The sequence below is a fragment of the Rana temporaria genome, chromosome 12 (assembly GCF_905171775.1).
Source record: "Rana temporaria chromosome 12, aRanTem1.1, whole genome shotgun sequence".
Taxonomy (NCBI): domain Eukaryota; kingdom Metazoa; phylum Chordata; class Amphibia; order Anura; family Ranidae; genus Rana; species Rana temporaria.
Genome location: NC_053500.1, coordinates 104,940,604 through 104,962,174, shown reverse-complemented (window position 1 = coordinate 104,962,174; position 21,571 = coordinate 104,940,604). Strand labels below are relative to the sequence as shown.

General features: G+C 45.6%; 1 protein-coding gene across 1 annotated transcript in view; it reads right to left on the bottom strand.

Annotated features, from left to right (window-relative positions):
* The window catches only part of LOC120918471 (5-hydroxytryptamine receptor 3A-like), a 40,745-nt gene extending 21,477 nt beyond the window's left edge, over positions 1-19,268 (bottom strand). The window contains exons 1-4 of the mRNA XM_040330069.1: positions 19,188-19,268; positions 12,154-12,323; positions 5,245-5,289; positions 5,051-5,160 (exon numbers count right to left, since the gene is read on the bottom strand). Coding sequence (XP_040186003.1) covers positions 5,051-5,160; positions 5,245-5,289; positions 12,154-12,323; positions 19,188-19,218 — 356 coding nt within the window. The 5' untranslated portion in view covers positions 19,219-19,268. The remainder of the gene's footprint in view (positions 1-5,050; positions 5,161-5,244; positions 5,290-12,153; positions 12,324-19,187) is intronic.
* Positions 19,269-21,571: the final 2,303 nt, after the last annotated feature.

The following is a 21,571-nucleotide window of genomic DNA, read 5'->3' as shown; positions in this document are numbered from 1 at the left end:
CTTTTTAAGGGCCCAAGGCCAGCTATATATACACTTTTAGTGTTTGGGTTTATATACACTTTAAAAAGCTGTAAACTGTGCAGAAAAGCTTTATTACAAAGGAATGATAGACTTGATTTCACTGCAGTTGCAGATTTAGCATGAATGAATGAATGAATGAAAAACTTATATAGCGCGGCACATGCGAACTGAATCGCCTCTGGGCGCTTGTTGTTTGTGTCTCATGCCTTTCAGAAAAGCAGGGTCTTGATCTGCCTTCTGAAAGACAGGTGGTTTTGCTCCAACCGAATGCTGGTTGGTAAAGCATTCCAAAGCCTGGGGCCCTGGAAAGCAAACCTTCTTTCTCCTTTGGACTTGTATTTGGTTTTAGGAACCTTGACCAGATTTTGGTCGGTGGATCGCAGAATGCGGTTGCAATTGTGCGGTTTGATCTTGTCGCATAGATATCTAGGAGCCTTCCCATGGATGCACTTATGTGTCAGGCAGAGTGCTTTGAATGCAATTCTGTCTTTCACTGGCAGCCAGTGAAGGGATCTCAGTGAAGGTGAGATTGATTCCCAAGATTTTTTCCCAGTCACCAGTCTAGCGGCCGTATTCTGTACGACTTGAAGACGAGCGATTTGGTACTTGGGTAGCCCGAGGTAAAGGGCATTTGCATAGTCCAGTCTGGAATTCACGATAGATCCCACCACGACTGCTACGTCTTCTTTGGGGATAAATGGAATAAGTCTGCGTAGTAGGCGCATCAAATGGTGCGCCCCGCTGACTACTGACCCTATTTGTGCGTCCATTGTCATGAAGGTGTCAAACGTGACTCCCAGGCTTTTGACTTTGGAGCTAGGGGCGATGATTTGTCCCAGGATGGGAGACGGTGTCCAGTTTGTTGTTGGTGGTTTCTTCCGACTGGCATCGAAGATAAAGAGTTCTGTTTTAGCACTATTGAGTTTGAGATAACTCTTAGTCATCCAGTTTTCTATTGAAGAGAGACATTTCTCTAATCTGAGATGATGATCCTTTTTGTGGCAGATGCGAAAGTACAACTGCGTGTCGTCTGCATAAGAGTGATAAAGTAGTTCATGGCTACTGATAATATCAAAGAGAGGACGAAGATAGATATTAAACAGCACTGGTGATAGGGGGGATCCTTGGGGGACCCCACATGGCACCGTGCGTTTTTCTGATGTGAAGGATCCCAGTTTCACTGTTTGTGATCGGTTTCCAAGAAAAGAGGAGAACCATGGTAAGGCATCTTCTGAGACTCCGGCGACTTCTGTTAGTCGTCTCAGTAGCAATTTATGGTCTACTGTGTCAAAAGCTGCGCTTAGGTCCAGCAGAACCAGGAGACAGGATTCTCCTTCGTCTGCGGCCTCGAGCGCATCGTCCCATATTTTCAGTAAGGCCGTTTCTGTCCCGTGACCGGGACGGAACCCGGATTGAAATGGATCGAGTAGGTTGTGGGTGTCCAGATGCTGTTGCAGCTGATTTACCACCACTTTCTCCATTATCTTGGACAGAGCATTTAGACCTGTTATGGGACGGCGGTGAGTTGGGTCCATAGGATCCAAATTAGGTTTTTTCAAGATCGGCAGGATTGTGCCCTCTTTCAGCAGGGAAGGCACTATGCCTTCCTTAAATGACTGATTTATAAGCTGCGTGATCGGAGGCGCCAGGATGTCGGCACATTCCTTCAGTAGCTTGGTGGGAATGATGTCATTCGGTGCTGTGCTGTTGCGCAGCACACCAATGAATTTTTTTGTTGTATCGATGGAGATGGGTTCCAAAGTGAACTTAGTTGATTGTAGGGGCGTTCCGTCGTTGTTTTGATTGAAGACGGGGCTGAGTGGAGTATTGTTTTTCCAAATACTTACCCGAATTTTTTCAATTTTGTTGATGAAGAAATCCGATAGTTCATTGCAGAACTCTTGGGTGTCTGAAGTGGGGACTTCTAGACATCCCGGATTCATGGTCTGGGTGACCATCCTGAAGAGTTCGCGTGGGCGATTCATTGCGCTGTTAATCACCCTGGAGAAGTGAAGTTTTTTGGCTTCGAAAATTTCCTTGTGATAGCGCGTTGTTACTGTTTTGTAGAAGTTGAGGTGGTCTTCTGACGGACTTCTTTTCCAGGCGGCTTCCGCCCTTCTGCGCTCTTGCTTCAATAGCGACAGCTGGTTATTGAACCAGCTGGACTTTTTTGCCCGGCTGCGGAGTTTGCGCTTTGGTGCTGCTAAGTCGGCTGACTGTAGCAGAGCTGCATTAATGGCATCCAAAGTATCTGAGGCTGCTAGCTGAGGAGGAATAGCCCCAATACGGTTTCCCAGGGTAGATCTGAAGAGTTCCGAGTGGAGCTTCCTCTGAGATCTAGCCCAGTGTATTGTCACCGGCTTGGGTACTTTCCTGACTAATGGAGTTCTGGGGATTATGAAGCTAATTGCATGGTGGTCTGTCCATGGCAAAGGTTCATTTCCCAAGATGTTTATTTTCAGATTTTGTCTGAAAATTAGGTCGAGTGTGTGACCTGAAGCATGCGTTGGTCCGCGTATAAGTTGTTGAAGTCCTAATCCTTCCAGGTGGTTGATGCAGGCATCCGCGATGGGATCCTGTGAGGAGTTAGCCCACAAGTTGAAATCCCCGAGCAGCAAAAGATGATTGCTGCTAAGGGAGTAGGTGGAAATGAACTCCGTTAATGCTGATATCAACTGCGATTTGGGCCCAGGGGGCCTATAGCAGAGGAGAATATGAACGGTCTCCTGAGAATGAGCTTGAAGTTGAAGCGTAAGGGTTTCCATAAAAGGTAGAGGATTTTGAAGGACCGGTTTAGTGATTGCAATATGCGACTTATGAATCACCGCCAGGCCTCCTCCCCTTTGCCCTATTCTATTTTCCGTTAAGATGCGATAGTTTGCTGGCACCAGTTCTCCGAGAATGGTGTTGCAATCGTCCGACAGCCAACTTTCCGTAATAAAGAGGCAGTCTAGATCGTATTGTAGTAAGAAATCATGGATTTCTGATCGGTGTTTAACTGCTGATCTAGTGTTAAGCAAAGCACATGATATGTGCTTGAGCTGTGGTGAATGATTGAAATTTTTGATGATCGATCGATGATCGAACCTCAAAAGTTGATCTGATTTTAAGGCTATTGTGGTGGCGGCAGGTAATGTAGTTGCGAATTGTCTCAGACCCCAAATGGTTTCTGCAGAGTATCGCAACTTAACCATTGTTGCCAGTCACCGAGGGCTGGAGTGCGGGCGTAGGGTGAGAGAGGATTCGAGAATCCTAGCTCAAGAGAAATAGGGTTTTATTTTTTTGGTCCAGAGGAAGGCAAAAAAAACCTGGGCAAGCTGGCCAATGTGCTGCGGCAGGGAAAAAAATTCCTTCCTGATCCCTGAAGGCGATCGGTTTAAAACCCTGGATCAAAAGACTGACGGCTTATGGAGGGGAAAAAAGGGGGGGGGGATGCTGGGTGTCACTGCTGCTGGGGTATACCAAAATAATGGCCGCCAGGCAAAGCACAGGACCCGGGCTGGGGGGGGGGCTGTCAGCTTGGTAAAAATGATATTTACCGATGAATTTGCTGAACAGGGGGCCTCTGGGGGTGTGGGGGTGAATAACCAGAGCAAACTGTGCTTAGGAATTTAGTGTAGGGAGAAAAGAACGGCGCGCCGGTAGGCCGCGGCTGAAGCCGCGGACTTTCCTAAGGTGCGGCGGCCGCGAGAAGGAGTAGGCTGGCGCGGGGGTGCAAGAGCACCAAAAAACGCCGGAAATACACCCAGGGGGGGTGACTTGGGACTACCACAAAGCGGGTGGCCGTGCGGGCGATAGATGCCGGCAAGAAATAGTATAGAAAGCCGCAGTGTGGGGTCTATGTGACGGCTGCCCTGATAAGGACGGCCGTCAGTGGATCCCCAAGATGACAGGCCCTGAGAGGCAGGGTCTTACCTGCGGAAGAGAGGAGTCCTCGTGGAGAGCGAGATGCTGGTTCCTGGTTCCAGGGAGCTTGTTTCCTGGAGCGTCTAGCCTAGCAGCTGCCTAGCCTCTGACTGCCAGGTCTGGGTGGAAGCAGGCTCGTATGCGGAAGGTCCGAAGCGCCCTACTCCACCGCTGACACTGACTGACTGACTGACTGACTGACTGACTGACTGAGGAGGATGATATCAAGTGCATAGTTTTAGGCCCCGTACACACGAGAGGATCTATCCGCTGGTATTTATCCGCAGATCAGTTCCAGCGGATAGATCCCGTGGTGTGTACGGCCCAGCGGATATTTATCCGCGGATTTTTTTCGGGCCGATGGATTTCCAGCGGATAAAAATTTCTTAGCATGCTAAGAAATCCATCTGCTGGAATCCTGTCCATCGGATTGATCCGGTGGTCTGTACAGACTCACCGGATCAATCCGTCCGATTCCCTCCCTCGCATGCGTCGTAATGATTCGACGCATGCGTGGAAGTCTTTATCTTACAGCGTCGCGCACGTCGCCGCGTCATCATCGCGGCGACGGTGCGGCCACGTCACCGCGGATGTATTCCGCGCGGATTTCGATCTGATGGTTAGTACAACCATCAGATCCAAATCCGCCAGAGGATTTATCCGCGGGAACGGGCCGGAGGACCGTTTCCAGCGGATAATCCTCTCGTGTGTACTAGGCCTCAATGTTTTCAAGCAAGTTGATTCTGAAGAAGCAGCTTACAGGGGAAACGTGTTGATCCACTGCCTATCTGCAGCATTATTTATACATGATAAAGAAATGTGTTGTGTTGGATAAGCCTTTTAATCTTTTCTGTTTTTAATGTTAAAATGAACTTTGTATTTTATGTTATGTATGTGACTTTTACGGGCACATAAAAAAAAATCCCCATTTTCTCTTAAGTCTGTTTTATGCAGGATTGTGCCTTCATTGATGTATCAAGATCTTCCACCTCCTAGATTATAATAAAGGGAAATCTCCCCATTAGAGACAGCAATATAATTTCAGACAACAAACTATATGGCTCTCCACAAATCCAGGCCAAAAGTCACATTCAATGAACTAAAGGAGCCAATAATGTCTTACTGTTCGTGGAAATAGAGGTCTGGCATCCAGAAGTAGGACAACGGCAGTGTAATATGGCTTATATTGCAAAAATCTTCTGGGTTCCAATATATAAAATCATTTTTCCAAACCTGGGAACAGAAATTTACTTGTTAGTGAAAGATGTCTCCCAATACTAAGAACAACACTAATAGGACAGCTGGAATGACTCTTACCACAGATAGCCAGAAGTACGTTGTCATAGTCTGTGTCTTTTCACCCTAGGGAAATGGGACAATAATGAGGATTATCAACTGCACTTATCCACTAAGTGTTCCAATAGCTGCCGGGGCGGAAATGGGGAAATGTCAATTACAAATGTTTATGCAAAATCATATTAAAGATTGTAATAAAAATATTGCCAGTGTAATGTAAAGCTTTTTTTTTTGCATTAATAATATTTTATACATCAGTATAGAAAAATAATAGTTTAGGGCTCAGTCACACCTATCAGTTCCAGTGCCCTGCAGTAAAACTCACGTTAACACACTTGGTACCGCAATGCATGGGAGAACACTGGGCTAGATTCAGGTAGATGTGTGCATCTTTGAGGCGGCGTAGCGTATCGTATTTACGCTACGCCGCCGTAAGTCAGAGAGGCAAGTGCTGTATTCACAAAGCACTTGGGGCCAGATTCACAAAAGGGATACGACGGCGTATCTCCTGATACGCCGTCGTATCTCTGTTTCTATCTATGCGACTGATTCATAGAATCAGTTACGCATAGATATCCATAAGATCCGACAGGTGTAATTGTTTTACACTGTCGGATCTTAGGATGCAGTACCGCGGCCGCCGCTGGGGGGAGTTTGCGTCGTAAACCAGCGTCGGGTATGCAAATTAGGAGTTACGGCGACCCACAACGGATTTTCGCGTTCGCTACGTCGCGGTTGGTCTAGTTTCCCGTCGCAAAGTTAGTCGTCGTTTTGGGTGCCCTAACTTTAGTTAGCAATCATATTGCTGTCTAAAGTATGTCCGTCGTTCCTGCGTCGAAATTTAAAATTTAACGTCGTTTGCGTAACACGTCCGGGAATACGGAAGTACGCTACACGCGTCGCCGTTCGAAAAAATTACGTCACGGCGCGCAAAGCACGACGGGAATTGCGAAACGGAGCATGCGCAGTAGGTCCGGCGCGCCTAATTTAAATGGCACAAGCCCATTTGAATTGGCCCGCCTTGCGCCGGAGGCTGCCAGCGTAGTTTTCATCGCAAATGCTTTGTGAATCAGGCACTTGCGATGAAAACTTGCGGCGGTGTAACGTATCTACGTGAATCTGGCCCTTGCCTCCTAAGTTACCACGGCGTAGCGTGAATGGGCCGGCGTAAGCGCGCCTAATTCAAATGAGGATGAGGGGGCGTGTTTTATGTAAATTACTTGTGACCCGACGTGATTGACGTTTTTTACGAACGGCGCATGTGCCGTCCGTGGACATATCCCAGTGTGCATTGCTCCAAAGTACGCCGCAGGGACATATTGGTTTCGACGTGAACGTAAATTACGTCCAGCCCCATTCATGGACGACTTACGCAAACTACGTAAAATTTTCAAATTTTGACGCGGGAACGACGCCCATACTTAACATTGACTAGGCCAGCTATTTGTTCGACTAACTTTACGCCGGAAAAAGCCGTAAGTAAACGACGTAAAAAAATGCACCGGGCGCACGTACGTTTCTGAATCGGCGTATCTAGTCATTTACATATTCTACACCACATAGCGGCCAGCATAAATATGCACCCTAAGATACGACGGCGTAGGAGACTTACGCCGCTCGTATCTTAGCCTAATTTAAGCGTATCTGGTTTCCAGAATACGCTTAAATTTAGGACGGCGTAGATTCAGAGTTACGACGGCGTATCTACTGATACGCCGGCGTAAAGCTATCTGAATCTAGCTATATAAATGCACTACTGTGTGTTGTGTTGGAAAAAATTGTGCTTATCTGTTCTGGTGCATTGGCAGCCTATTCAAATGATTGGAGCACCTAAGCGCACATAAATGCCCTACATAGTGCATGTTAATGCATAGCAAAGGAATGTCGAGTGACTGGGCCGCTATGTAAAAGTAAGTAATTTAAAATAGAAAATGCATTATTTTAATATCTGGTCTGATGATATCTTTCCAAAATGTAATTGTTTTAAACAAATAATCTGCCTATCTCCTCTGCTTTATGTATTGTGCGTATTATAAAATATTGTTACTGTTTTCTAGTGTGGATATATAATTGTATCTTTCATATTCATGACATGCATATCACTGTGAACTGTAGAGTGAGTGTACCTTGTACATTTCCTAAATTGTGTACTATTTTGTATATGGTTATGGGAGTAGCACAGTGGATTAAAGTATATGTGACCCCTCATCTTGTAAAACAACTCATTCCGTTTTAAATACAAAAGGCTAAACATTTTGAGTATACATTTAAAAAACAGTATGAATACCTTTTTTCCCCTCTTTTAAAAAGTGATCACATCCTCTGATCTTAGCTGCATAAGGTGCTCAGAGTGCTGGGGGAGAAGAAACATCAGTACACTAGTTTTCCCAGTGAAGGGGGGGGGGGGGCGTGTCAGCAGAAGTCTGATCTTTGGAGTAGAACAGGGGTCTCCAAACTTTCTAAACAAGGGCCAGTTTACTGTCCTTCAGAGTTTAGGGGGGCCGGATTGTGGCCATTGGGAGTAGAAAAGGTCCAGACGACAGTGGGAATAAACAATGTCCCATTGTTGGTGTCATTGGGAGAATTGTGTCCCATCATTGGAGTTATTGGGCCCCATAGTTAGTATCATTGGGAGAAATTGTTCCCCATCATAGGTGTCATTGGGAGGAATAGTGTCCCATCATTTGGGTCGTTGGACCCCATTGTTGTTGTCGTTGGGAGAATTGTATCCCATTATTGGAGTCATTCGGCCCCATTGTTAGTAGCATTGGGACAAATTGTGCCCCATCATATGTGTCATTGGAAGAAATAGTGTCCCATCATTGGGAGGCATTGTGCCCCATCATTGGTGTCATTGGGAGAATTGTATCCCATTATTGGAGTCACTGGGCCCCATTGTTATTGTTATTAGGATAAATTGTGTCCAATCATTGGTGTCATTGGGAGGCATTGTGTCCCTTTATTGATATCAGTGAGGGGAATTATGCCCCATTGTTGGTATCAGTGGATGAAATAGTGCCCCAAGGGCCACATAAAAGCATGCAAAGGGCCGCATCTGGCTCCAGGGCCACAGTTTGGAGACCACTGGAGTAGAAGATACCAGCTGTATTGAGTTTGCATGTTCTCCCTGTGCTGGTGTGAGTTTTGTCCAGCACTCCAAAGACATGTTGGTTGGTTAAGTGTAGCTGATGCTCAATATTTTGGGGGGGCTGCAATCAAACTGACTGCACTCCCCCTGCTGCGGGAGATGGACTCCAGCTTGTTGTGAGAAGTGTCGGGCTGTTGCTTCTCCTCCTGGCTGAACAGGAAGTAGGTCCTGATTGGGTCAATCGGGTCTCTGGACCCGCTTCCTGATTGGCCGGGAGGAAAAGCAGGAAGACATTAGCGAATATTAATTTGCTAATTTCACACAGCTGGGTTGGTTCAGGGCGCAGTGCTCCTCGAGCCCGCCCTTTTATGAAGCCAAATGGAGCCTCTGACTCATGTGCTTAAAGAAAAAAAAAATGAAATCCATGTGTCCGGTGCCCTGCATGTAGATCAGGGCTGAGCGCATGGATTAGGGGGCAGTGACCCTGTGACCAAAAAGAAGCAGCTTCCACTGATTCCACTGATTAAGAGACTCCAGTCTAAAGCACCATTCACACCTATGTATGTTGCTTTTGAGCATTTCCGCAGTGCTTTTTGTTGTGCTCTCTGCATTTTTGGACACATGTTTTTATGCATGTTTTATGCGTTTTGTGTTTTGTATGCTTTTTTTTTTTATTCGGTCAATTTGTTGTTGCGCAGATTAAATAATGCAAAATGCGTCAAACGCACTAAAAATGCACTACATGCTTTTCTAGAGCGTTTCCATTAACCACTTGAGACCCGCGCTATTGACAAAAGACGTCAACAGCGCGGCTCTCAAGTGCCAAGTGGACGTCTTTGGACGTCTTTTAAAGTGCATTACGCGCGCATCTGGGGGGCGCGCAGCGGGTAAACACTGTCCCGGTGCATCGCTGAAGAGCCGATGCGTGTACCTGGCGGCCGCAATGTCCGCCGGTACACGCGATCGTCGGTAACACAGCAGGGACGTGGAGCTCTGTGTGTAAACACAGAGCTCCACGTGCTGTCAGAGGAGAGGAGACCGATCTGTGTACCTTGTACATAGGGACACAGCATCTGTCACCTCCCTCAGTCACCCCCCTCCCCCCACACAGTTAGAACACACCCAGGATACACATTTAACCCCTTCCTCACCCCCTAGTGTTAACCCCTTCCCTGCCAGTCACATTTATAAGGTAATTAGTGCATTTTTATAGCACTGATCGCTGTATAAATGTGAATGGTCCCAAATTTGTGTCCGATACATCCGCCGCAATATCGCAGTCCCAATAAAAATCGCAGATCGCCGCCATTACTAGTAAAAAAAAAAATAATAAAAAAAATCATAATTCTGTTCCCCATTTTGTAGGCGCAACTTTTGCGCAAACCAGTCGCTTATTGCGATTTTTTTTTTCTTTTACAAAAATACGTCGGCCTTAACTGAGAAATTTTTTTTTTTTTTTTTTTTTAATTGGCATATTTATTATAGCAACAAGTAAAAAATATATATATATTTTTTAAATTGTCGCTCTTTTTTTGTTTATAGCGCAAAAAATTAAAAACCGCAGAGGTGATCAAATACCTCCAAAATAAAGCTCTATTTGTGGGGGAAAAAAGGACGTCAATTTTGTTTGGGAGCCACGTCGCACGACCGCGCAAATGTCAGTTAAAGCGACGCAGTCCCGGAAGCTGAAATTTCGCCTGGGCACGAAGGGGGTTTATGTGCCCAGTAAGCAAGTGGTTAAAGTCCATTGAACCAGAAAAGCAAAAAAAGCAGCGTTTTGCATTTTAAAAAGTTCCTGACCCTTTCCAAAAAGAGGCACCAAAATGCATTGATTTGAATGTGTTCCATAGGAACCTATGTTAAAAAACGTCTGGCGCTTCTGCCAAAAGCATGAAAAAACGCATTGGTGTGAATGGAGTCTAAATTTGCCCATATATGTGCGTACAAATTGGCTTTGAACATGTGTCATAAAATTCTGCCTGCCATTCACAAGCCTGAGCAATTCATGAGGGCTGAGGAAAGACCTGCCTTTAAAAAATTGCAAGAAACTTCTAAAGAAAAGGATTTTAAAGTGTTATTAAATCCACAACCAAAAATGTATTGTGATAGATTATAATAATATGCCTATTTTTGAGTTAAAGCGGGAGTTCACCCAATTCGTTTTTTTTTTCTCTTTTCCCCTTAGCTTCATGCTCGTTTTGTCTAGGGGAATCGGCTAGTTGTTTTAAAATATGATCCGTACTTACCCGTTTTCGAGATGCATCTTCTCCGTCGCTTCCGGGTATGGGTCTTCGGGAGCGGGCGTTCCTTCTTGATTGACAGTCTTCCGAGAGGCTTCCGACGGTCGCATCCATCGCGTCACTCGTAGCCGAAAGAAGCCGAACGTCGGTGCGGCTCTATACTGCGCCTGCGCACCGACGTTCGGCTTCTTTCGGAAAATAGTGACGCGATGGATGCGACCGTCGGAAGCCTCTCGGAAGACTGTCAATCAAGAAGGAACGCCCAGTCCCGCAGCCCATACCCGGAAGCGGCGGAGAAGATGCATCTCGTAAACGGTAAGTACAGGTCATATTTTAAAACAACTAGCCGATTCCCCTAGACAAAACGAGCATCCATCTAAGGGGAAAATGTGTTCTCTATGGGTGAACCTCCACTTTAAGCTAATTTTAGTTATTAGAACCACAGAAATGTCTTATCCTTTTTATATTATCTTAATTTATTTTTTAGATCTTTTTTATGAAGTTATATTGGTTTTTATATTAATTATATGCATGTGTGAAATATATGTATCACAACAAGTGTTTATTTTCCTTAAAGAGTTTATATCAGGAATGATATATGATGGTTTTTAAAGTTATGAACCCAGCATTGACCATATGAAGGACAAAATCTATTTGAAACCCAGAGCAGATGTTCACCCATCCCCCTTTTACACACTCAGGGGAGCTTGTTTGAAAGGAAACCATTGACTTTTGGATGACTGAAAGAAACTTTTGAATTTTGTAACAAGAACTGTTATGCTAAATCTTCTCTTCCTGTCTGCTTCGTGTATTCATCTGATTGGACTAGGCAACTCTTGCAAAGTTGAGCTAGAAACCCCTGAGATTTAGTGTCCTGTGTATTCATTTTGGACAATGGATTTTTTACATGTGCTCACAGGATGGGTGGGTGAGGGGAGGGTGAATGGGTGGGTCCATGGGTGATTGGGAGGGATCGTTGGGTGTGTCTGTTTAATGTGAACCAATCAACTGTATGCCCTGTGATTTCATGAGGCTAATAAAACTGATGCCCGGGTGAAGCTCAGCCCTCTCTCCACTCTCACAAGCAAGAAAGCTGTGTGTGTGTGTGTGTGTGTCTCTTCTTGTTACAAGAGTCTGGGCCGGTGAAGCATTGCAAGCTTCTCCTGTTTTGAGACAGGAAATCAATCTTTGACAGTATTATATTGCAGGTTACCAATCTTTTTTTTCTGAAAGCCCATGGCGTGCGAAACACACTCAAAAACGTCACCCGTGTCAAAAAAAATGTGCACAAAAAGAGGTGACACAAAAACGTTCAACGGGTATACACAAGCCCTCTAAAATCAGAGGGCCTTGCCCTGAATCCCCCGGGGCATCAGGCTCCAGACGGGGACAAGGGTACTTACACTTGGTCCATCTGGCCGAAACCAGATGGACCCCTTTCTCTGGAGGCTCTGCCGAAACAGACCCACCCAAGTACTAGGTGGGGCATCCCCAAAGGGATATCAAAGCATATCAGACATGGTGCCCAGAGAGCTGGCCCATAGAATCACAGAGTCAAACATGACATATCAGGTTGATGGACAGAAGCAAGTTAGTTCTCACCACAGAATGAATTGAAATAAATGTTGCATCAACAGAAACGATGAGTGGTTTACTCCAGTCTTCTTTTGGCATGGTCATTGACAGTAAGGGTCCACGTTGAGTAATATTCAGATGGTCAACTACATCATAGTCTTTACAGGTCTTGCTTAGCATGACCCCCACAAAGAAGTCTACAAATCAAGGGAGAGTAAGAATATATGAGTTTATGTCTTGCAAATAAATGGCAGCAGTGTTGTCAGCTTACTGTGGGTGTTTTTTACATTGGCTTTTGGGTTTGCTTGACTATCTGATAAGCCAATGCTGGGCAGCCCAACAGCAAACTGAAGGAGTGCACACAACAAGGTGACAACACTGCTGCCAATTGTGAGATAGCGCTTTAGCGTTGTCAGCTTAAAACAGGTGCTGTTACTTGTAAGATCTTCTGGTAAGAAAATTTGCAACAGATTCATAAGTAAATTTACTTGCAAAAAAAATATACAGTGAGCTATGATGCCTAACATATTGAAAAAAAATGATTTAGGGTTTCTACACACTATTATTGGTCTAATATATACATATTTTAGATTGCACAGTACCAAAAATTGTTCCATTCATATGTTTTCTGAGCAAGTCTTCACACAGTAAGGCCTCGTATAGACGACCGGATCTATCCGCTGGGATTGATCCGCGGATCAGTTCCAGCAGACAAATCCGGTTGTCTGTACGGCCTAGCGGATATTTATCCCTGGAGATTCGTCCAGCCGATCGATTTCAAGCGGATAGAAATTTCTTAGCATGCTAAGAAATCTATCCACTTGAATCGTGTCCAGCGGATTGATCCGGTCGTCTGTACAGACTCACCGGATCAATCTGTCCGCTTCCATCCCTCGCATGCGTCGTAATGATTCGACGCATGCGTGGAAGTAGTTGCCTTCCAGCGTCGCGCACGTCGCCGCGTCATCGGCGCGGCGACAGCGCGACACGTCACCGCGGATGTATTATGCGCGGATTTCGATCTGATGGTGTGTACAGCCATCAGATCCAAATCCGCCAGAGGATTTATCCGCTGGAAACGGTCCGGCGGACCGTTTCCAGCGGATATCCTCTGGTGTGTACGAGGCCTTATGTGTTCAGCGATCTTACATTTTTGGTAGAGTAAGGAAAGTCAGCTTTTTATTGCTTTCTGTGTCCATGTTGCAGAATTGCAATAAATTCTTACAACTGTTGTCACCAGAACAAAAAGTGAAGGGAAATGTTCCTAACAAAGATCCTTCCCCAAGAATGTGTAAAGAAAGTAATGTTCCATTGCAGGCTTCATCTTCCTCTTAAAGTGGAGTTCCACCCACTTTTACAACTCTTCAGCATCCCTCACTAAACTGTGCACTGTAAACGAATTGGATATTTTAGTATTTTTTTTCTCAGCACCTACTGTATATCTGCTGTATTGATTTTTCACTTCCTCCTCCCTGACTGTGGCCCATCGCATAATTTCCTGTTTGCATTGCCTCCTGGGAAGGGGCGGCAACTTCCTCTGACACTGCCATTGCTATGGAAATCTGAACTGAAACCTATTACACTGCTTGTGCTGCACTGAGCATGTGTGAGATCTGCAAGGATGAGATCCAGGAAGAAATAGTCTGGCTTCACATGCCCACTAACAAAACGGACCTTAGTTTACAGCAGGGGTGCCCAACCAGTAGCCCGGGGGCCACATGTGGCCCGCGGAGCCCTCTAATGTGGCCCGCAACCTCCTGCTTTGGGATGGAATAAAATAGAATAGAATACTTTTATTAAAGGTAAGTTTATTACTAATATCACAGTGTATATATGGGCATATCTGTTATGCAGTGGTTACTGTGCTGCTTTCAAACTGATCCGCAGGTGCAGAGAAGTGCACCTGTGGGTTACCTGCACTGAGCCATAGACTTCTATTACCTGCGAGTTTGGTGTGCTGAAAGTAGAGTGGTTCTATAGAGCCGAGTGGGCTGTTATCCACCCGCTCCTCTCATTGTGGCCCGCGATCAGTTACCAAGTCGCTTAAGTGGCCCTTGCTCTTCAAAAGGTTGGGCACTGGTTTATAGACTAAGGGGTAGATCCACAGAGCGAGTACGCCGGCGTATCTACTGATACGCCGGCGTACTTTCAAATTACCCGCGTCGTATCTTTGGTTTGAATCCTCAAACCAAGATACAACGGCATCTGGGTTAGATCCGACAGGTGTACGTCCTCGTACGCCATGCGCCGTCCGTGGGGGTATCCCAGTGTGCATGCTCGAAATCACGTCGCAAATAGTCAATGCTTTCGGCGTGAACGTAATTTACGCAAAGCCCTATTCGCGAACGTTTTACGCAAACGACGTACATGACGGAAAATTCTACGCTGGCCCGACGTCCATACTTAACATTGCGTACGCCTCATAGAGCAGGGGTAACGTTACGCCGAAAAAAGCCTAACGTAAACGACGTAAAAAAATGCGCCGGCCGGACGTACGCTCTGGGAATCGGCGTATCTAGCTAATTTGCATACTCTACGCGGAAATCAACGGAAGCGCCACCTAGCGGCCAGCGTAAATATGCACCTAAGATCCGACGCCGTACTAAGACGTACATCAGTTGGATCTAGCCCCCCATTCAGGCGTATCTTGTTTTGTGGATACAAAACAAAGATACGCCGGAGCAGCCTAGAAGTTACGCGGCGTATCAATAGATACTCCGCCGTAACTTCTTTGTGGATCTGGCCCTAAGTGTCTACTTCTGTCCTCCTGAAGCAGACATGGAGAGACAGTTTGGGTTTTCAATAATCCTCTGTAGGCTGCCAAGGGATTATCACAGTTTCATTTGTATGTGGCTAGCAATCTGCATACTCCTGATGCATCCCCAAGGCCATGGCTACAGTGAGCTGGAGAAAGCAAAGTCTTTCTAAGTACTCAGACATCCTCAAACCAATTCACAATTTCCCTGAAGCCGTCCAGTGCCTACACATTTCACAATTTGATGGTACCGTTTCTGTACAACTTCCTTTAGGCCTCGTACAGACGGGCAAACATGTACGATGAAAACAGTCCGCCGGACCGTTTTCAGTGTACATGTTTGCCCGGAGATTTCTGTATGATGGCTGTACACACCATCATACAGAAATCCGTGCATACTCGATACGCGGCGACGAGGCCGCGTCGTCGCCGCGACGATGACGCAGCGATGTGCGCAGCCCTGGCAGTTCAATGCTTCCACGCATGCGTCGAAGTCATTCGACGCATGCGAGGGATGGCGGCCGCTCGGACATGTACGGTAGGTCTGTACAGATGACCGAACATGTCCGACGGACAGGATTCCAGCGGGCATGTTTCTAAACATGTTTAGAAATATTTGCCCGCTCGAAAAAGGCCCGGCGGGCAAATGTACGCTGGAATCCTGTCCGCTTGGCTGTACAGACGGCCGAACATGTCTGCTGAAACTGGTCCGCGGACCAGTTTCAGCAGACATGTTCGGTCGTCTGTACGGGGCCTTAGACTTACCAAAAACATGTAATGGAGAGGCCACCTAAACAATGCACTGAATTACAGTAGTGTCCAGTTAAACATGTCCATACAATACATAGTGGTTGGTAGATAGATTATTACATGTATGGTGAGCTTGAAAGAACTGATATGTGTGGGAGGACTCCCGTGACCTTCTATTCCTTTCTAGCCACCTACCTCTTCTCCTAGGAGTGTTGGGTGCAGGACTTTATACTACCTTATTCTGCTTCCTTTCCTTCTTTGCTATCCGTTTTTCTCTGTTTGTTTGTGGGCCCCTTCTGAGGGATCTTTGAAGAGAGTTAGACCCCTGTGACATGTCTTGTTACTGGATGCCTCTCCGGGTTAGGCTTGACTGAGGGTACTTATACAGTACAGTCTTGTTGTATTTATTAAGTCTTTTCTATATATTGGTCTGCTGTTAGCCCATGTAATGTCCACTGTTTGTTACCTTTTTTCTTTCTTAATTTGAAAAATTAATAACAATTGTGAATTACAAAGAAATAACCGATATGAGCAAATCAATGTTGGTTACCTATGGTGCTTGGCATAAGTCTGGAAACAACAAGTTTATTAACATTCTACATGAACCTTTCTAGAACTTACTAAAATCAATAAACATCAATTTAGGAATGATAACTTAGACATGTGTGACCATAGTTACATAGTTACATAGTTAGTCAGGTTGAAAAAAGACACAAGTCCATCCAGTTCAACCACAAAAATTAAACAAACAAAATAAAAAACACAGTACAATCCCATACACCCAACTCCATACCCACAGTTGATCCAGAGGAAGGCAAAAAAAAAACCAGCAGAGCATGATCCAATTTGCTACAGCAGGGGAAAAAATTCCTTCCTGATCCCCCCCATCTTTCATTCTTATTGCCTAAATTGTAACAGAGAAAAGCCATTTACAGATGCAGTGGGTACAGCCTTAACCAGGGCTGGACTGGGACAAACATTTGACCCTGGACTTCATCCAGACAGGCCCACTTTGACAGGTCTCTCCCATGGTGGCCGGACAACTCCTGCACCCCCCCTGGCCACCCAAGCCCCTTCTTTCCCCCTTCACTAGCCATTCTACTTTATTAGAGTAGAATGGCTGGTACTGGTACTCTTATAGGCAGTACCAGTGGGGAAGCTAGACATTATTTCACCCGGGGGAAAGAATCAGTTCGGTGCCCCCCCCATTATGGGACAAGATTAGGCAGAAGTGAGAAACTCCCAGGCCATTGCTGTTGAGTCAGCTGTCTGTCCCCTCCCCTATGCTCCTCTGTTGTCCCCCCTGCTCCTCCCCCTGCTTCTCTGCTCCCCCCAGTTGAGCGCTGCAGGGAGGGAGAGGAGGTAAGCGCTGCGGGAAGGGAGAGACAAAGGAGCGGAGGGGGGGGGCGGTCTGCTGTCACTAAAGCCGGCCTACTGAGCCATCAGCCCACCGGGAAACTCCCTGTAGTCCCAATGGCCAGTCCATCCCTGGCCTTAACCACTTGCTTACTGGGCACATAAACCCCCTTCATGCCCAGGCGAAATTTCAGCTTCCGGCACTGCGTCGATTTAACTGACACTGACATTTGCGCGGTCGTGCGACGTGGCTCCCAAACAAAATTGACGTTCTTTTTTTCCCACAAATAGAGCTTTATTTTGGTGGTATTTGATTACCTCTGCGGTTTTTATTTTTTGCGCTATAAACAAAAAAAGAGCGACAATTTAAAAAAATATATATATATTTTTTACTTGTTGCTATAATAAATATCCCAATTTTTTTAAAAAAAAAACGATTTTTTTTCTCAGTTAAGGCCGATACGTATTTTTCGACGTAATTTTGTAGAAAAAAAAATCGCAATAAGCGACTGGTTTGCGCAAAAGTTATAGCGCCTACAAAATGGGGAACAGAATTATGATTTTTTTTTATTATTTTTTTTTTTACTAGTAATGGCGGCGATCTGCGATTTTTATTGGGACTGCGATATTGCGGCAGACATATCGGACACTTTTGACACAAATTTGGGACCATTCACATTTATACAGCGATCAGTGCTATAAAAATGCACTAATTCATGTATAAATGTGACTGGCAGGGAAGGGGTTAACACTAGGGGGTGAGGAAGGGGTTAAATGTGTATCCTGGGTGTGTTCTAACTGTGTGGGGGGAGGGGGGTGACTGGGGGAGGTGACAGATGCTGTGTCCCTATGTACAAGGGACACAGATCGGTCTCCTCTCCTCTGACAGCACGTGGAGCTCTGTGTTTACACACAGAGCTCCACGTCCCTGCTGTGTTCCCGACGATCGCGTGTACCCGACGGACATCGCGGCCGCCAGGTACATGCATCGGCTCTTCAGCGATGCGCCGGGACAGTGTTTACCCGCTGCGCGCCCCCCAGTGGTGCGCGCGGGTAATGCACTTTAAATGACGTCCAAAGACGTCCACTTGGCACTTGAGAGCCGCGCTGTGGACGTCTTTTGTCTATAGCGCGGGTCTCAAGTGTTTAAAGTTACATAGTTACATAGTAGGTGAGGTTGAAAAAAGACACAAGTCCATCAAGTCCAACCTATGTGTGTGATTATAAGTCAGTATTACCAGTATTATACCCTGTATGTTGCGGTCGTTTAGGTGCTTATAGTAATAGTAAATGGAGCTTCCATATCCTGGCCTCTCTTACAGTAAAGAACCCTCTACGTAGTTTATGGTTAAACCCTTTTTCTTCTAATTTTAATAAGTGGCCACGTGTCTTGTTAAACTTCCTTCCACAAAAAAGTTTTATCCCTATTGTGGGGTCACCAGTACGGTATTTGTAAATTTAAATCCTATCCCCTTTCAAGCGTCTCTTCTCCAGAGAGAATAAGTTCAGTGCTCGCAACCTTTCTTCATAACTAATATCCTCCAGATCCTTTATTAGCTTTGTTGCCCTTCTTTGTACTCGCTCAATTTCCAGTACAACCTTCCTGAGGACTGGTGCCCAGAACTAGACAGCATACTCTAGGTGCGGTCGGACCAGAGTCTTGTAGAGTGGGAGAATTATCGCTTTATCTCTGGAGTTAATTCTTTTTTTTTAATGCTTGCCAATATTCTGTTTACTTTGTTAGCAGCAGCTTGGTCCTTTTCCACCCTAGATTCCCCCCCCCCCCCCCAGGTCCTTTTCCTTTCTAGATTCCCCCAGAGATTCTCCCCTTAGTTTATAGATTACATTCATATTTTTGCCACCCAAATGCATTATTTTACATGTTTCTACATTAAACCTGATTTGCCATGTAGTTGCCCACCCATTAATTTGTTGGATCTTCTTGCAAGGTTTCCACATCCTGCGGAGAAGTTATTGCCCTGCTTAGCTTAGTATCGTCCGCAAATACAGAGATTGAACTGTTTACCCCATCCTTCAGGTTGTTTATGAATAAATTAAATATGATAAATATGATTGTTCCCAGCATAGAACCCTATGGGACCCCACTACCCACCCCTGACCATTCTGAGTATTCCCCATTTATCACCACCCTCTGAACTCGCCCTTGTAGTGATACAGAATATAATCTAGGAGCACTTACCTGCTGCACTCAGTAAGTAGAGCAACCACATGCTCTAGTCTCTGTCTGCAACTGAGAAGTAACTTAGTATTTATAAGAAGCAGGAAAAAGCCAATAAGATTTTTTTATTCAATGAGCTTGTGTACTACCCCATATCAATATCATTGGTCAGGGAAATTGTAAATGCAAAACTGTGCTGGAAGTACATTTGTAGTGAAATCCGAGAACTCTGTTCCTTCTGGGAACACTGCAGCTGATGGTGCTAACCAAATGATACAATGAACCTAATTTGGATGGCTTCTGAAAATCTTGGCCATAAAGCATTTTGTTGTAAAAAAAAAAAAAGAGAGACTTATTTCTTTTTTTCTGTCTAATTAATGAAAGCTGGAACATCTCTACAGGGTTAGAGCCTGATCCTTCACCCTTCTATGGAAACAAGGAATGGGTAAAATGTATCAAAATTGTGTACCTCACAGTCTATAGACTGAGTATGGAGATGAGTGGTGGTGCTAGAGTGACTTTACCCCCCTGTCCTCCTCCCTTCCACAGACACCCCACCAATGTAATTGTTAAACACTTTGGGGTAGATCCACAAAGAAATTACGCCGGCGTATCTACTGATACGCCGGCGTAATTTCAAAATTCCCGCGTCGTATCTTTGTTTTGAATCCTCAAAACAAGATACGACGGCATCTCGGCTAGATCCGATAGGCGTACGTCTTCGTACGCCGTCGGATCTTAGATGCAATTTTTCGGCGTCCAATGGGTGGCGTACCCGTCCGAATCCACGTCGAGTATGCAAATTAGCTATTTCCGACGATCCACGAACGTACGAGCGGCCGTCGCATATTTTTACGTCGTTTCAGTTCGGCTTTTTCCGGCGTATAGTTAAAGCTGCTATATGGTATGGTGGCGTACTCAATGTTAAGTATGGCCGTCATTCCCGCGTATAATTTTGAAAATGTTACGTCGTTTGCGTAAGTCGTCCGTGAATGGGGCTGGACGTAATTTACGTCCACGTCAAAACCAATGACGTCCTTGCGACGTCATTTAGAGCAATGCACGCCGGGAAATTTTAGGGACGGCGCATGTGTAGTTCGTTCGGTGCGGGGACGCGCTTCATTTAAATGAAACACGCCCCCTACCTGCCCAATTTGAATTCCGCGTCCTTACGCCGCGAGAGATACACTACGCCGCCGTAACTTACGGTGCAAATTCGTTGAGGATTCAAACCAACTCAAAGTAAGTTACAGCGACGTAGCGTATCTGACATACGCTGCGCCCGGCGCAGATGTATGTGGATCTGCCCCTTTTAGTATATATTTTTTAATGACTCCTCAGTCTGGTTAAATAAAATCACTGGTGTACCTTCTCCATCTGTTCCTCTGGTGGTGGGCAGGTCCTGAATGCCATGGAAAATGGCACCAGAAGATTTCATTGTTCTTTGCAACATACTCTTGTGAGCTTAGGGCTGCTTTACAATGTATACCCCAGTGCCAGTTCTCTCAAAAAACAATTTTGCTCATTTAATTTGTTTGTAAATAATAATATTCTTCCCCCTTTATTTCGATTTTTTTTGGGGTTGTGTGCATTTACTATTGTTTTATTTAATTTAGTGCTCTTTGTATTTGTATTTTTTTTCTTTTTTTTGCATTTAATTATTGGTGTACTTCTGTTTTATTTTCTTTTTTCTTTTTGCTGATTTGGTTTCCTGTGAAAATAGTAAAATAATGAAGCTAATGATATTGGGAATTTTATTCTTTCTGAGCACCAGTTTTCCTGACACAAGCATGTAGCAAGCAAGACAATTGCAGCCTCACTGTGCCCATCAAAGGCAGCCTCACTGTGCCCATCAAAGGCAGCCCCTGTGCCCATCAAATGCAGCCACTGTGCCATGCCATCAATCGTCGCCACTGTGCCCATCAATTGTCACCACTGTGCCATGCCAAACGCAGCCACTGTGCCATCAAACGCAGCCACTGTGCCATGCCATCAATTTTTACCACTGTGCCCACACCAATTGTCGCCACTGTGCCCACATCAATTGTCGCCACTGTGCCCACATCAATTGTCGCCACTGTGCCCACATCAATTGTCGCCACTGTGCCCACATCAATTGTCGCCACTGTGCCCACATCAATTGTCCCCACTGTGCCCACATCAATTGTCCCCCACTGTGCCCACATCAATTGTCCCCCACTGTGCCCACATCAATTGTCCCCCACTGTGCCCACATCAATTGTCCCCACTGTGCCCACATCAATTGTCCCCACATCAATTGTCCCCACTGTGCCCTGTAAAATGCTGCCAGTCAGATTGCCCCCCCCCTCCCGGCACTTACCTTTCTGGGGTTCGCCATCCTCCTTCCACGGTCCCTCGATGTCTTCTGCCACCCTCGATGACGC